Raw genomic sequence first — 16,435 nt, forward strand, 5'->3', positions numbered from 1 at the left:
GACTGTCTTTGAAAATTCGGATTTTTAGGTGATGCGGGAAAATAACAATGTTACATTCCACGAGTCCATTACAAATGCACACATAAGGCCTGTTTATCCTGCATCCCTTTATATAAAATACAAAAATACTCATATTTTTCTGGTCAATATATGGCCCTACAATTGGCAAGTATTATTTTTTCCAGCTTCTGCAAGTTGCATTATGCGTTGATAATACTGGGGTATCTTTTTATGCATTGGTAATACCATTCCTTACATTTGGAATAAGACATCTGTGTGCACAACTGCATTGTGTGTGTGTGTGTACATACAGAAATAATATATGTGTGCATATGAGTATCCATCTGTATCACCATGAACGTGAAACATTTACTCCAGTGAAAGGAACTGGAAGATATAATTGAACGAATAATGTTTTCCATATCATCCTAAATGAGTAAATGAAGCAGGAGATCAGTGGCAAAAAACAACCACCATGAGTCATTTTTCTAGGAGAAATCTATCTTCAAAAGATCTGGGTCCTTCCCTGAAGTGTAAGGAGATACAAGAAATGATCAAGTTTCTTTTAAAAAGACACCAAACCCAAAAGACTCCATATCAGATGTGATTCCTGGTAGTTATGTGACTATGCCAGAGGTGGGTTCCTACCACTTCGCACCTATTCGGTAGAACCGGTTCGTCAAATCTACCGAATCGGTTAGAAGAGGTTCCACCAGTGGACCCGGAAAGCAGGCCACACCTACAGAAGAGCTTCCAAACTTTTTTGAAACCCACCACTGGTCCTTGGATATGATTATTCTACACTATCATGCTCATATTTATAAAACTCAGTGCCTCTGTGAAAGGTAAGGATGACTACTGCGTTTGTGGTGCAATCAGAACATTGCGTGTGCTGAAGTTGTTTTAACGCAAACCAAAGATGCCTTTTAAAAAACAAGTTTACATCATATTCTTATGCAGGCCAGTGCTGTGTGTGAGGTAATTTAAGGTGGTTCTGACAAGTGTCGTCGGCATCTTCATATCCGGTCACATGGGTGGCAAGCCACTCCCATCCGGTCACATGGGTGGCAAGCCACTCCCACAAAGGAGGCCACACCCACAGAGTAGGTTCGAACAATTTTTGAAACCCACCACTAGACTATGCTCATGTTGCTTTTGTTCCAGCAATACAGAAGTCGATTGCTAATGTCTTTCTCTGTGATAATTTGGACTTTCCAGCCTAGCCTACAACCGGAGATTTTTCAGTGGTTCTCCCTACAAGTCTCACCCTAACTCTTTGATCAAAGATTGATCTTTCCAAGATCAATCAGCCAGAGTCTGCTATACGCTCTGGATGCTGTCGCAAAACTCCTGTTTAAAGTGGAAACCTGATTAATTCAGGGCAAAAATAACAGGGGCTCCCGGAGGAAACGTGCTAACATTCCCCTATCAATACCACATAGGACTGTCAGAGGCTTATCACTTACTTCGCAATACTCCAAGCAGGCTCTACGGCTGTGACCACTGGGTCGGGGCTATAGCGGAAGAAGACTGTCCCGTTTGTGCTGATGTTGGCACGGTCAATGCGAAGACTGAGGTTGGCAGGGCCTGGGCCTAATGCCGAGGGGGGAGACAGGCAGACAATCTCCCCTGCGCTACGCCTTGGGAGAGTAAGGAAGAAGGAAGCATTACAGACGTGACTCCTAATAAGAGCCTCAATTCCATTAATAAATCTGTAAAATGGTCTCCCTCCATCTTGCATTTTTTTCCAACAGAGCACAGGCTCCACGGCAGAAGTGGGTTCCTACCGGTTCGCACCAGTTCGATAGAACCGGTTCATTAAATCTACCGAACCGGTTAGAAGAGGTCCCACCAGTGGACCCGGAAAGCAAACCACACCTACAGAAGAGGTTCCAAAAAATTTTGAAACCCACCACTGCTCCCCGGTCACTACTTCCCCCCCCCCCGCCATTTCACACCAGATGATCTCTATTTTCCCTCCCACTTAGATAATACCTAATCAGAGCTCCAAGGCTGAGCAGTATCTGCGCCTCCCCAATTTAACACTTTTCCTACAATCCTACACTGATTCTTAGACCATTTGCTCTCCAAGGAGACCAAGGTCTATGAACATTAAGTGGTGCAAAGTATATCTCCCTATTGTGTGTTTTCTTGACAGGTTGAGCCATTTCCACTAATCCTTAGCTAATATGGCTTTATGATTAAAATTAAAGCACCTGGTTGACCAGTGCTGGTAACAATACCATGGGGTCATGCAGTCTGCTAAATCATGGCTTGTTGAATAAACCATAGTGCCACAATTCATACAATATAGCTGCCCATAAAACCATAATCTGAAAACCTGTGTCTAGATTTCATACATTCCATTAAACCGAAAATGCTCAGCACAATGCTAAACCCATGCACTGCAATCTTTTGTGCTTTTCCAGTTTGATCGGAAAGACCCAACCCTCCTATTGAAACCCAAATAATACCTGATTAGGCGACATGGTGCTCCCCGAATTGCAACTGTGACATTGCTCCCAGCATCCAGATGGTTTCCTAGGAGGCTGATTTTTGTCCCACCTGAGGTAGGACCTCGTTCTGGGTCGACCCCAAAAAAGCTGGGGGTCTACAGGGGACAAAAATCAGTAATGAATTGCCTGCTAAGAGGTACACTTAAAAAAAAAATTTCTCATTCCCCAAGAAAATCAACCTACCTCCAGGGTATAATCCACTCTACCACTCTCTGGGAGATGTTGCTTGCGTTATAAACTATCTAGGACTATCCAAGTAATAATGACTCTAGCCTATAAAACTGCTTACCACAAAAGTGAAAGGAGTATCCGACTGGGTCCGGTAGTCTGCACTGCAGTCCCCTACGCAGAGCTCCACGGGACCTGGGGGAGGATCTGGCAAAAGTGAGGGCTCAAGTTCACACACCAGCCTAAGGGGAAGGGGTGAGATCTGTCAGAAGAGCCAAGGCCAATACACCCAGCCCACCTTTTCCATAAACCCTTCTCTATCCACCACTCTTTCTTTACCCAACCCCACTTTTCCATAAGCCCTTCTCTATCCACCCTTCCTTCTTTCAGAATGGGAAACTCTCTTGAGCAGTCTGGACATACAGAAGTCCTGATTTGCCCCAGAGTATCTTTTGTAAGTCTCAATCGGCCCTAGGATTTCTCTCTTAATGTTGTGGGGGATTCAGGAACAGTTGGCACTGTTACCCGTTAGCAGAGGTGTCTAGTATATCCTTTGGCATCAATAGCCCAGAAAGAGGATGCCAGGAATACTTTCAGCTAGACTAGTGTTTCCCAACCTTGGCAACTTGAAGATGTCTGGACTTCAACTCCCAGAATTCCCCAACCAGCATTCGCTGGCTGAGGAATTCTGTGAGTTGAAGTCCAGACATCTTCAAGTTGCCAAGGTTGGGAAACACTGATCCTAGACTGTTCTGACCCCCTCCTCCGTCCAGTAACGAATGCCGAGACAAGCTTAACTGGAATGTATTTTAATTAATAGCAAAACACCAAAACCTCGGTGGCTGAAAGCCAAGCATAACAAACAGATAAGGACCTTGGCAGCAACTCAGACAAACTCAGGCAGCAATAAACACAGATAAGGCTTGGCAGCAATCCAGCCTGCCAAGCTCACAGTACTGTCCTCCGACATTCAGTTCCTGCGTTGACTTCTGCAAGAGGCCCATGTGCACCAGCAGTCTTTTATATAGTCTGGAGAGGAGCCTAATGACCACCAGCTGAGCGCAATTACCACCTGTAATTGCGTAATTGTTCCTGACGCCTCGTAGCTCTTCGATGACGTGCATCCAGGAACAACTCACTGCTGGCTTCTGGATCACTCTCCCTTGTCTCCTCCCCACTGGTCCAAGGCTCAGGCGCCACCTGGTGGTCAACCAGTCTCTCTGTGCCCTGCTCAGAGTCGGAACCCTGTCCAGGGTCCTCCACATCCTCGCGAGACCAATCATAGGGCCCCTCGCTGTCAGAGTCTGGTGGCAGCTCTAATGGCTCCAGCTGGGCCACAATACTAGACCTACTATGGTCCTCACTCAACTCTATCAGAGGTTGGCACAAAAGAGGATAGCCCCAAAGTCTTGCCTATGAGAGAGGATGGGGTGGATGGGATGCCACCCCGCCCCTTACGCTTGTACACAGAGGGAATTAAATATTACCAGGAGTTTAGGCTATGAGGTTTAGGTTGCATGAGACAGTTCCTCCAAACAGCAGATCCTACAGGGTGGGAAGCAAGACTCATGAAAGAAGGCAAAGTAACATACCGTATGTGTAAAGCAACCAGGGACAATCCAAGGCGGAGAAAACACAAACAGACCCTCGTAAACCCACTTGTGTTTCCTAGCATGCCAGACTATGATAGCAAAGAAGTTGGCTTATTTTGTTTCTCAAAAGGAAGGATGTAGATGGAAGTTTGAGACAAATGTTCCTTTTTCTATTAAGTCAAATTCCTTCAATTGCCATAAATCAGCCGTTTTAACACTCTGTCTCCTTCTTCCCTATCTGCATCTCCTCTCTCTGGGCAGCAAGAGGGAAAAAATGCTATCTCTTGCCTTTCAAGGACGGACTCCTCAAACAAACTCCGAGACTGAATATGTGACATAGGGGAAAAGAAAATCAAGGAATTAAATCAGTGGTGGAATTCACATTTTATTACTACCGGGTCTGTGGGTGTGGCTTGGTGGGCGTGGCAGGGGAAGGATATTGCAAAATCTCCATTCCCACCCAACTCTGGGGCCAGCCGGAGGTGGTATTTGCCGGTTCTCCGAACTACTCAAATTTTCTGCTACCGGTTCTCCAGAACCTGTCAGAACCTGCTGGATTTCACCCCTGAATTAAATCAAGTCTTTTCAAAGATGCTGCAGATAAACTGAAGAGGAACAGGTGAGTGCAAGCTACAATGCTTAAGAATGCAAGACAGGCAAGCCTCCAATCCCAATCTCACCTCAACAATGAGCTCATTGGCCAGCTAAAAGAAGCCACAATTTGCGGCTCGAAGAATTATATCCTTCCTTATTAAGCCAAAGCATACGGAGCAGAGGTGGGTTCCTAGCAGTTCCCACCTATTCGGTAGAACCGGTTCATCAAATCTACCGAACCGGTTAGAAGAGGTTCCATCAGTGGACCCGGAAAGCAGGCCACACCTACAGAAGAGGTTCCAAAAATTTTTGAAACCCACCACACACACACACACACAGACACAGAGAGAGAGAGAGATAGACAGACAGACTGACACAAAGAGAGAGAGAAAGAGAAAGAAAGGAAGAAATAAATAAAGAAAAAAGAAAGAAAAAGAGTGTGAGAGAAAAAAGGGACAGAGAGACAAAAGGAAGGAGAGAGAGAGAGAGAGAGAGAGAGAGAGAGAGAGAGAGAGAGAGAGAGAACACATATGGCCGACAAGCCACTCCCACCAGGTCACATGGCCGGCAAGCCACTCCCACAAAGGAGGCCACACCCACAGAGTAGGTTCCAAAAAATTTTGAGACCCGCCACTGTCCCAATCTCACCTCAACAATGAGCTCATTGGCCAGCCAAAAGAAGCCACAATTTGCGGCTCAAATAATTATATCCTTCCTTATTAAGCCAAAGCATACGGAGGCTTCCTCTTGCACTTATTAAGAAGAACAAAGAGGGTGCATTCACATCACAGACCCTGTCTCAATTCTCCTTCTCGTGGTTCCAGCCTGTGTGCTCTAGCCAGGTAATGCAGAACACAACTGGTTTCCCCACCCTGCGAAAGGACCACACGTTGGTACAGTGAACCAATTCCTACCACCTATTCATCACCATCACTCCTGCTTTAGATAGGTTTGCTCATATTGCACGGGCGGGCAGCTCCAGCAGCCTCTTCCCACATCATTTAAGGTAATAAAACCAACCTGCCTTCCCCAGTGCTGTTATAAGGCTCATTGAGGACCAAAAAAAGGTATTAGACATAGATGTGCTTAACACACCCTGACGTTTTGCACGCTGGTTTTCAAATGTAAAAAGCAGGAGCAAAACTGTGAAGGGGGGGGGAGGGTTAGGGGAATTTTGAAGAGAAAAGTTAAGGGCAAAGAACTTATTAAGGTTTCTCCATCCAGCACTTAACTTCAAATCTGATCCCTCCAAGCCAAAATTTTGTTTGGGGAGTGGGGGGCGGGGGGAAGGAAACTCAAGGAAATTATCCACGCAAGACTGTTTGGCCTTAAGATAACATCTATAAAGTGCTGTACACAAATCGAAGTACTAGGAACACTAAATGCCATCTATTACTGGTAGGTTCAATACTCCAATATTTCTCTGTCTATTTTGTGGTAGCTGCTGCAACAGGAACTTATGAAATGTTAGCCAAAAGGTGCTACATCATATCCAGGAACAAAACAACGGACTTTGCTAACAGACTTAAGCCTTGGCTATAGTGAAGAAGCTGAAATAAAGCATCCAGGAGTAGGTTTTTTGCAGCACTCTGGCAAAAATAAGGAGCAGTGAAATGGGAAGCAAGAGATTTTTCACACAGAAGTTAGCAATAGCAGTTAGACTTATATGCTTTCAGCCCTCTCTAAGCGGTTTACAGAGTCAGCATATCGCCCCCCACAGTCTGGGTCCTCATTTCACCCACCTCGGAAGGATGGAAGGCTGAGTCAACCTTGAGCCGGTGAGATTAGAACCCCCGAACTGCAGATAGCAGTCAGCTGAAGTGGCCTGCAGTACTGCACCCTAACCACTGCACCAGCGTTATTATTACAAATTACAAATAAAGTCAGGTTCCATCCATCTGAAGAAAGCACTCCCTATTCCACTAGGGCCCAGGAAACTGTGCTGATAGATTGTACAATAGTAGCAAATCAATAGCAATAGCAATAGCAGTAGACTTATATACCGCTTCATAGGGCTTTCAGCCCTCTCTAAGCAGTTTACAGAGAGTCAGCATATTGCCCCCAACAATCTGGGTCCTCATTTAACCCACCTCAGAAGGATGGAAGGCTGAGTCAACCCTGAGCCGGTGAGATTTGAACCGCTGAACTGCTGATCTAGCAGTAGCCTGCAGTGCTGCATTTAACCACTGCGCCACCAGACCCTTGAAACAGATTACGCAGCCTTCTCCTAACCTTTCGGTTCCTCTCTGGATTCCCTTGTTCTGTTCTTGGACTGATCCCGGGTTTTACTCTACCCACTTTCCCCCCCACCCACCCACCCAATTTTCACCTACCTCTCAGCACTGATGTATTCTGCCGGGAGAGAGCTACACCGGACACCTGCTACCCGTACACCGACCTCATAGAAATGAAGCCCTAGGTTTTCACCCCAAACTGTCACCCGAGTCCCACCTTCCTTGGGGCCAGTCAGAGGCAATACCTGCAGAAAGAAGGAGATGAAACAGGAAGAGAAGGAAAAGGCATTTGGTGGGGGGAAGTAAGGAGTTCACAAAGAAGAGTCTTGGAAATATTTTTCTTTCTTCTTTCTCTTTCTTTCCCTTTCTTTCTTTCTTCTTTCTTTCTTTCTTTCTGTCTCTCTCTCTCTCTCCCTCCCTTCCTTCCTTTGCTTTCCTTCTTCTTTCCTTCCTTTATTCCTCCCTTCCCTCCCTCTTATAGCAGTTAGCAATAGCAGTTAGACTTATATATATATGAGCCGAGGTGGCGCAGTGGTTAAGTGCAGCACTGCAGGCTACTGCTAGATCAGCAGTTCAGCGGTTCAAATCTCACCGGCTCAGGGTTGACTCAGCCTTCCATCCTTCCGAGGTGGGTAAAATGAGGACCCGGATTGTTGGGGGCAATATGCTGACTCTCTGTAAACCGCTTAGAGAGGGCTGAAAGCCCTATGAAGCGGTATATAAGTCTACTGCTATTGCTATTATATACCGCTTCATAGGGCTTTCAGTCCTCTCTAAGCGGTTTACAGAGTCAGCATATCGCCCTCACAGCCTGGGTCCTCATTTTACCTACCTCAGAAGGATGGAAGGCTGAGTCAACCCTGAGCCGGTGAGATTTGAACAGCCGAACTGCAGATAACAGTCAGCTGAAGTGGTCTGCAGTACTGCACCCTAACCACTGCGCCACCTCGGCTCTTCTTCCTTCCTTCCTTTCCTTTCCCTTCCCTTCCTCCAGATTCTGACATTCATAAAAGTCATACTGAAAGCATCCCTAAAGAAATCATCGAGATTAGGAAGTGGCTGACACAATCAATTTCCATGTTCATACATAATCAGATTGGACCTGTGCTTATATTAGCCTCCCAAACACTGAAAGACCACACCCAAAATGTGTAAGCTTGGAGTATACCACAGAATGGTAGTGGGTGCCAGTACAGACAGGACGATCAGTGAACAGGAGGGATGGCAAAATGGGATGGACTCTCACATAGTTTATAGGTTCCCCTCATTACATTTCATGTCTTTGTAACATTTCAGGATCATAAAGGCAAAGCCGCCAATTCAAAGAAAGGTTCAAAGAAACAGTTGCACCTTTTACTGATTGTTTTGAGTTAGGTGGGTTTCTTTGCCTGGGGATGGACAAAAGGATCACAATGTTATCGTTTTAATCAGTTATGAACCATCCTAATTTTTAATGGAAGGATGTGTGGACAGCCCGTATTCTCCATTCTGCAATTTGCTAGATGTGTTGGATTATAAATCCCATCACTCACCATTCAACATGTACCACAACCATGCTTGCTGAGGGATGATACAGGCTGAGAAAAATTGGGATATATATTTCCTAAAGAACATATTTAAAAAAAAAAACCAGATAGAATGTGAAGATTTGCTGATAGGCTTCTTACCTGTGTAATACGAGGGTGAGTACAACGGGCCCCACGCCGACCAGGTGGCACCCAATTTTGCCTGGAAGCTGGGCAGTGAGGACGCAAAAGGCAACGGCGTTCAGGTACACACCAACCACACTCATAACGTGGATCTGATTTGAGGCACAATCCACAGCTAGAACGCTGGGCTGAACACTTGTACAAGAGAGCTAAGGAAAATGGAGGGGGGGGGGAATAGAGATAAAATAATAAAGAATTTGCAGATTGCTTGGCCCCAGCTGCTATCTGATAATTATCCTATAATCATTGCTATACCGATCTTACTGAAGATGGTGCTGACCAGAGGTGGGTTCCTACCGGTTTGCACCAGTTCGATAGCACGTATGCTAAAACAGTCCTGTTCTCCTCTAGTTTCTCTCTCTAGTCCAGGGGTGTCAAACTCGGTTTCGTTGAGGGCCGCATCAGGGTTGTGTTTGACCACAGGGAACCGTGGTAGGCATGGATGTGGCCCTCCCCAGCTCTGTTTTTGGTGGCAGAGGGTTGCAAGAGGCCATTGCAGCCAAAAACGGAGCTTGGGAGCCCGTTTTCGCTGGCAGAGGCACAGCAGGCCGGTATTTCATTGTTTCCATGGCGGCCCTGTGAGCCAGATCTAAGTGCCCTGTGGGCCACATCCAGCCCACAGGCCTTGAGTTTGACACCTCTGCCCTAGTCCTTCAGTGACTCTTAAACATTAAATTAGCTCCAGAGGTGGGTTCCTACCAGTTCGCACCTATTCGGTAGAACCGGTTCGTTAAATCTACCAAACCAGTTAGAAGAGGTTTCACCAGTGGACCCGGAAAGCAGGCCACACCTACAGAAGAGGTTCCAAAAATTTTTTGAAACCCACCACTGGTGCTGACATAACTTGTAAGATAGCAAAGTGATTATTCACATGTTCGGTTTTCATGTTAACTTGTGTTTTGACTGCATCCAGGCTGGTTATTTATGATAGCAGAATGAAGTGGAGTTGGGCAGGAGAATGAAGTGGCCCATTTTGAAAGCACCATAGAAGAAGTGAAGTAGGGGGACAGACGGATTTATGTCTTACTGAAGTGGCTGGACTTGGGGGGGGGGGGTTAAGATATTTCTATGTGAGGACAGAAAGCTGCTCTAGACCTCTATTGTCCTGTCCAGCTGACACAGGTGATTTTCAGTTCAAAAACTTTAATCCAAAGTGATCCAAATATAATTTAAAAAATAATTCAAGAACTGTTTTTTTCCCCCGGCGTGTCAATAAAACTGTGCAGAACTTGTGAACGGTCCCTTTCCCTGCTGCAGAAAATGCTTGCATCATCTCCCGCCATGGGCATCAGCCACAAGCTGATCCTTTTAGCAGAATGCTGACTTGATTTAGCAGGTTGAAATTGACAAAAGAGTTTTATTTCTACTTTCTTTTTTGGCAGGAAACAAGCTGCTTGCCAAACACTAAGCAGCTGCTGGAATTATTATTCTTTTTTTCTTTCCCTGAGAGAGGTGGAATTTTGGTTACTTCCCCCAAAAGGAAATGGAGGGAGCAGCAAACTAGACATATTACTGTAATTCCTGTAGCCTAAAAAGTATGCATTTTTGTTTTGAACTTGTAACCTCCTCTCCTTCCCTTCGGCTGCCACCTTTACTATACTAAGAAAAGTGCCTGGCTGCAGAATTGATGACCTGTTATCGTGCCACCTTCATTGCTCAGCATAGCATTTTTAATCTAGGATGAATGATGGCTTGGTAGCTAAGCAGTTCATCCTGTTACAACTGTTCATCTCCCCCCCACCCCACCCCGCCCCAAACAAACCAACACAAAAAGCATATACTGAAAATGTGTGTGTGTGAGAATGGAAGCGGGGGGGGGGGAGAGAAACAGGGAAGGGATATAACTAGCAATTTCTTTCATTTATTTTTGTGTGGTAGAAAAGATGATGGTTTTTTTCTGTTGCTCCAGTTGTTTTCATAAGGCAACAATTGAAGAGGGTTTTGTGTGTGTGTGTGTGTGTGTGTGTGAGAGAGAGAGAGTGTGATTCCTATTGGTCAACTGAAAACATAGCACTAATGGGCTTACTGTGTTTTTTGGGAGAGATTGGGCCACAGAAACAATGAGACATGGAAGTAACCTTACTCTCTGCTTTAAATAGCAGAACATTCTGGACCTGCAGAATTGTTCTGCCACATTAAATCCCTGGTATTATTTCATTAGGCTACTCCAGAGGTGGGTTCCTACCAGTTCGCACCTATACGGTAAAACCGGTTCGTCAAATCTACCGAACCGGTTAGAAGAGGTTCCACCAGTGGACCCGGAAAGCAGGCCACATCTACAGAAGAGGTTCCAAATTTTTTTGAAACCCACCACTGGTCCTTGGATATGATTATTCTACACTCTCATGCTCATATTTATAAAACTCAGTGCCTCTGGGAAAGGGAAGGATGACTACTGCGTTTGTGGTGCAATCAGAACATTGCGTGTGTTGAAGTTGTTTTAACGCAAACCAAAGATGCCTTTTAAAAAACATGTTTATATCCTATTCTTATGCAGGCCAGTGCTGTGTGTGAGGTAATTTAAGGTGGTTCTGACAAGTGTCGTCGGAATCTTCATATCCGGTCACATGGGCAGTAAGCCACTCCCATCTGGTCATATGGGCGGCAAGCCACTCCCACAAAGGAGGCCACACCCACAGAGTAGGTTCGAACAATTTTTGAAACCCACCACTGGGCTACTTATAATAATTTTAATTCCAGGGAACTAGTAAACCAAAATCGATTAGTACCAGCTTTACAGTGATAACCTAAGAGGAATTGTGTGTCCTTAAAACCTACACACATTCGATACCCAGAACTGGTACCTTTGAATCCTGGTGGCTTGTCGATGGCAAAATCTCCATCCCAAATGACATCGAAGTCCAGAGGGAGTTCACCCAACTCCTCACCATCGTACCAATACTAAAGAAGAAATAGATGGGTAACAAATTATGAAGATGAAAAGTTAAAGTGCTGATCTGTAATTACAGGGAACCCAGTAATTGGGTTTCCCTATTGGGGAAACAGCAAGAAAAGGATAACAACATTCTTCCTCAGAGCAGAACAAACATTTTAAGCATCCCTTCGCCTAAGAGCCGTCTTCAGGACCCTGAACTGAGTCAGCCAAGTCGTGACCTGCCCTTTGCCTGGATCATAGATGAGAAAGAGCTACAATATTTGGTAATTGATTAAATTGTGGAATAAGCAAATTGCTTCATCATTAGGAACTTCTTTATCACTACATATTCGATTTCTTTATCCCTGGTGCTTCCTGCATTCTTAAGCCTGTTAGGAGGCTTCTGCAGAGACAAACCCATAACTGCTAAGAGAAATAGTGGAGTTTCTATGTCACATTTATTATATACACATATATTGCACACATGGCTAGGTTGTGTGTAGATGGTCCTTCTCGGTGCTATTAATAGATGGGATGGAAGCAGAAGAAAAGTGAAAACAGTCTTTTACCCTCATGAGTCCTAATGAACATGGTTTACAAACTGTGGCTTGCAAAAAAAGAATTATCTCAGGCTTGTCGCCTAATTAAAAGCTTGACTGAAGTAACACAAAAGCAATAAAAGGAGAAATGCATGGCTTTTCTTGGTCAAATACATTTTTCTATGATGGCTGGTTAGTGCTACAAACAACACATTTACTAATGGCCGGCTGAAAATTTGTGGAATCGAGCATCTGTGCCTAGAAAATATTCAGCAAGTTCTAGCAGCCAAAATAAAAAATCTTTTCAGCCTGGTTTCTTCACCCCTATGGACTATTTAAAAATGATTATATAATTCAACAGAGAGAGAGAGAAAAACCACCCTCAATTACGTAGAACAGATATTTCCCTTGTTATAAACTAACCTTCCTTAACCTCGTGCTCACTATATGGTTCCACCACAAAACCGCAGTCGACTAAAGCGCGCTCGACGAAACCGCGTACCTGACATCATCACAGCGCGACGAAAAAAGCACGCTGTGAGCGCTAAAGTTAAAATTAACCCCGAAACCTAAACCTAACCCCCCGAAACCTAACCCTAACCCTAACCCTTAACCTAACCCTCAACCTAACCCTAAACCTAACCCTTAACCTAACGCTAAACCTAACGCTAACCCTTAACCTAACCCTAAACCTAACCCTAACGCTTAACCTAACCCTAAACCTAACCCTAACCCTTATCCTAACCCTAACCCTTAACCTAACCCTAACCCTAACCCTAACCCTAACCCTAACCCTAACCCTAACCCTAACCCTAACCCTTACCTTAACGTGAATCGGCTTGCTTTCAAAGCGCTTTTTAAAGCGCCCTTTTTTCTCCGCGGTCGCTGTTGTCGCGCTGCTGATGACGTCAGCGACGCGCTTTAATCGGGCGCGCTTTAGTGGACCGCGGTTTTGTCGTGCCACGCACTGTATATATATATATATTCTATCGGTGTTACATCTGGACAGTCCAGAGTAAAAAGACGTCGTTGCTCCACAGTACATGATTCATAATTATTCATTACTATTCTAATCATTTCCCAACATTCTCCAATATCCTCTGCATTTTTGACTGTGCGCCATATACAATTGATATTTTGCTGAATATGATCTATATTAAACTTCTGCTATCTTCTTCCCCTAATTGGAGATCAATAATGCAGCCAACACAGGGATCTTTAAATGAATATTGAGGATAAAAACACATTGTTTCCTGGGCCTGGATGGGGAAAGGCTTCTTTCAAAACCACTTATCATATAAAACCACTGCTGATCAGGGTTCCAGATATATAAAAGAAATGTCTACTTCTCAGTATTTTGCATGTATATTAATACAAAGTCCTGTCGAGCATTTTGCTTCTTGATCAACCGATTTTGACTTTTTATTGATGTACCTCTCTCGCTTTGTTTATGCCTGGTCATTTGAAATTATGTTGCATTGCCTCCAAAACATCTGAACCCCTTCAGAGTCAAATCTATCCTCTTTCACATTATTAATGCATGTTAAAAGTAAACGGAACAAGTGCCAGCAACAAATCTCTAATATGTATGTCTATCTAGTGCAAAAGGAAAGCTTTCAATCTTTATTTAAGGCAAACAGAATCCGACATCCCATCAGCATTCTAATGCCAATTAATAAATAAATGTGCAGAAATATTCACTAAGCACTTAAAGAGATGGGAATGGAAGAAAAAGATTTGGTTTCCAAGTACCATCCTCAAAATGTCGAAACACATTATCCCAGACTACAGAATCATTAAGTAAAGCAAAATAAAGTACCACATTCCTAGCGATTTAGATACTACAGGATTCGTTTTACAGTGTTCACTGTTCCATATGTCAAGAACAAGTGAACCACAATAAATTGCTTATTGGGCGAGCAGCTTAAACAAGTGAGCCAAGCTACATTGTGGTACAAGAATTTCACGCTGCAAAAAAAGAAGGAGTGGCACAATTACTATAATATAATGGTTGAAGAGAGCTATTGAGAGAAGGAAAGAAAAAAAAGACATTTATCTTCCTGTTGCAATTAAGGAGAAGTTTACAAAATCATATTCAGGCACTATCTGTTCAGACTGAATTTGGGATTCTTATCCCCCTACTGAGTCTTCCTCAAGCACCAGGATAGGCAGATGGTGGTAAGAGGTATGGTTGCAGAATGTAAAATGTTCTGAGTAAACCTGCATTTTACAATTGACTGGTGGTAAATTCATCTTCTATTCTATCTTCTATAACTCTTCTATTATTACTGGTATTATATTTATTGTTGCTGTTACTAGTAGAGGAGCTGCAACAGTTGCATTGATAGTAATATTTATTTGTGTGCAGATATTTTCCCCCAGTAATAAAATGCAATTTGCAATAAAAACAACAGCCAAAAAAACTTTGAAATAAAACAATAAAATCAACAGCATTTTATTTTATTTATGTCATAAGATAAAATAACAAATAATAATAAATAAAATATATTAATAATATAAAATATATGTTACTCAGAAATCTTTTCAGCCTTCTTCCCCCATTCAGAATGTTAGAATATTGATAAACGTTTTTGACATATTTCAGTGTACACGCACACACACACACAGCAAGCTCTCGTGCTATTTACTGATAAATCTTCAGATCCAACCACTTCACATTTTCTTAACCATGTACCGTATACAAAATAACAACAACAGCAACAATAATATGCTGCCTTCCAGAAATAAGCCAGATTCCCAACCAGGAGCAAATCAGTCCATGTTGCCTTTACTGTAAAGCATCAAGGAGATCAAAAATGTAACTTCAAATGCATGACATGTGAGCTCTCTTGGCTTGATTGCCATTCCTCAGATGGAAGATGCTTTATCAGCAGTTACAGCAGAAAAGTATGAGTCACTGTGAAGAAGTGCGTAAAAGCCCACAGAAAAATGAGAGGCTAACCTCATAATAATAAAATGTGCAGAAGTGAGGTAGTTATTTGCCAAATACTGAAATTAGCAGAAACAGAAGTCTCCCAGTGAAAATGCCAAACCTCAAGAAGCAACTCAATGGGAGAATAATCAAAAGGGACGGGAGAAAACCATTCTCTTCCACAGTTGCATTCAAAACTATTCTGCAAACGATCCAGTATTAAGATACGTCATCACATTTTTTGCTAAAGGTTAAAATCTAAAAGCCCAACGTTTGGTATTTGTACAGTATCCAAAATGGCATCTAAGTCAGCGCAGATGAAAATGATTGTTTTATTGGGAAAATGCTTGGCAGGAAAAAAATCCACTGGTTCATTAAAATCACCCAAGAGACCTACATGCAGCAGATTTCCCACTCTTGAAAATTGCTCCCTGGATGGCTCTGCATAAAAGCAATGGCGGCAGAAAAATCATTTTTCTTTGCTGCCATCACTGTCAACGGAGCTCCCATCTGCATTTCCTCAGACCTAGAACCATTTTTATTTTTTGCTGCTTTCTGTTCTAGTTGGTAGCCTTGTTGCTTCTCGTTCGCCTCAAAGTTCTGTGGTTTTACGAAGTAACTGGCCAGCTCTAATCAGCTGCTAAGGACACCTATGAACAACTACATCAGAGGTGGGTTCCTACCAGTTCGCACCTATTCGGTAGAACCGGTTCGTCAAATCTACCGAACGGGTTAGAAGAGGTTCCACCAGTGGACCCGGAAAGCAGGCCACACCTACAGAAGAGGTTCCAAATTTTTTTGAAACCCACCACTGTCCTTGGATATGATTATTCTACACTATCATGCTCCTATTTATAAAACTCAGTGCCTCTGTGAAAGGTAAGGATGACTACTGCGTTTGTGGTGCAATCAGAACATTGCGTGTGTTGAAGTTGTTTTAATGCAAACCAAAGATGCCTTTTAAAAAAGAAGTTTACATCATATTCTTATGCAGGCCAGTGCTGTGTGTGAGGTAATGTAAGGTGGTTCTGAGAAATGTCGTCGGCATCTTCATATCCGGTCACATGGGCAGCAAGCCACTCCCATCCGGTCACATGGGTGGCAAGCCACTCCCACAAAGGAGGCCACACCCACAGAGTAGGTTCGAACAATTTTTGAAACCCACCACTGAACTACATCAAATGGCTGGTCCAGGATTACTACCTGCCTGGTCAGAATTTGGCTTCAATATTCCTAACAGAACTCACGAAGCCCAAAATCAATCCGCCAAGCATGG

At 43.7% G+C, this 16,435-nt stretch overlaps 1 protein-coding gene across 1 annotated transcript in view; it reads right to left on the reverse strand.

The window, feature by feature from the left end:
- Positions 1–16,435, reverse strand: part of PLXNA3 (plexin A3) — a 94,639-nt gene that overhangs the window by 30,741 nt on the left and 47,463 nt on the right. The window contains exons 12-17 of the mRNA XM_087710847.1: positions 11,618–11,714; positions 8,772–8,962; positions 7,204–7,349; positions 2,806–2,926; positions 2,475–2,611; positions 1,467–1,640 (exon numbers count right to left, since the gene is read on the reverse strand). Of these exons, the coding sequence (XP_087566973.1) occupies positions 1,467–1,640; positions 2,475–2,611; positions 2,806–2,926; positions 7,204–7,349; positions 8,772–8,962; positions 11,618–11,714 (866 nt within the window). The remainder of the gene's footprint in view (positions 1–1,466; positions 1,641–2,474; positions 2,612–2,805; positions 2,927–7,203; positions 7,350–8,771; positions 8,963–11,617; positions 11,715–16,435) is intronic.

The sequence above is a fragment of the Thamnophis sirtalis genome, unplaced genomic scaffold, assembly GCF_051295495.1.
Source record: "Thamnophis sirtalis isolate CommonGarterSnake01/CBP01778 unplaced genomic scaffold, rThaSir2_p1.2 scaffold_3, whole genome shotgun sequence".
NCBI classification, from domain to species: domain Eukaryota; kingdom Metazoa; phylum Chordata; class Lepidosauria; order Squamata; family Natricidae; genus Thamnophis; species Thamnophis sirtalis.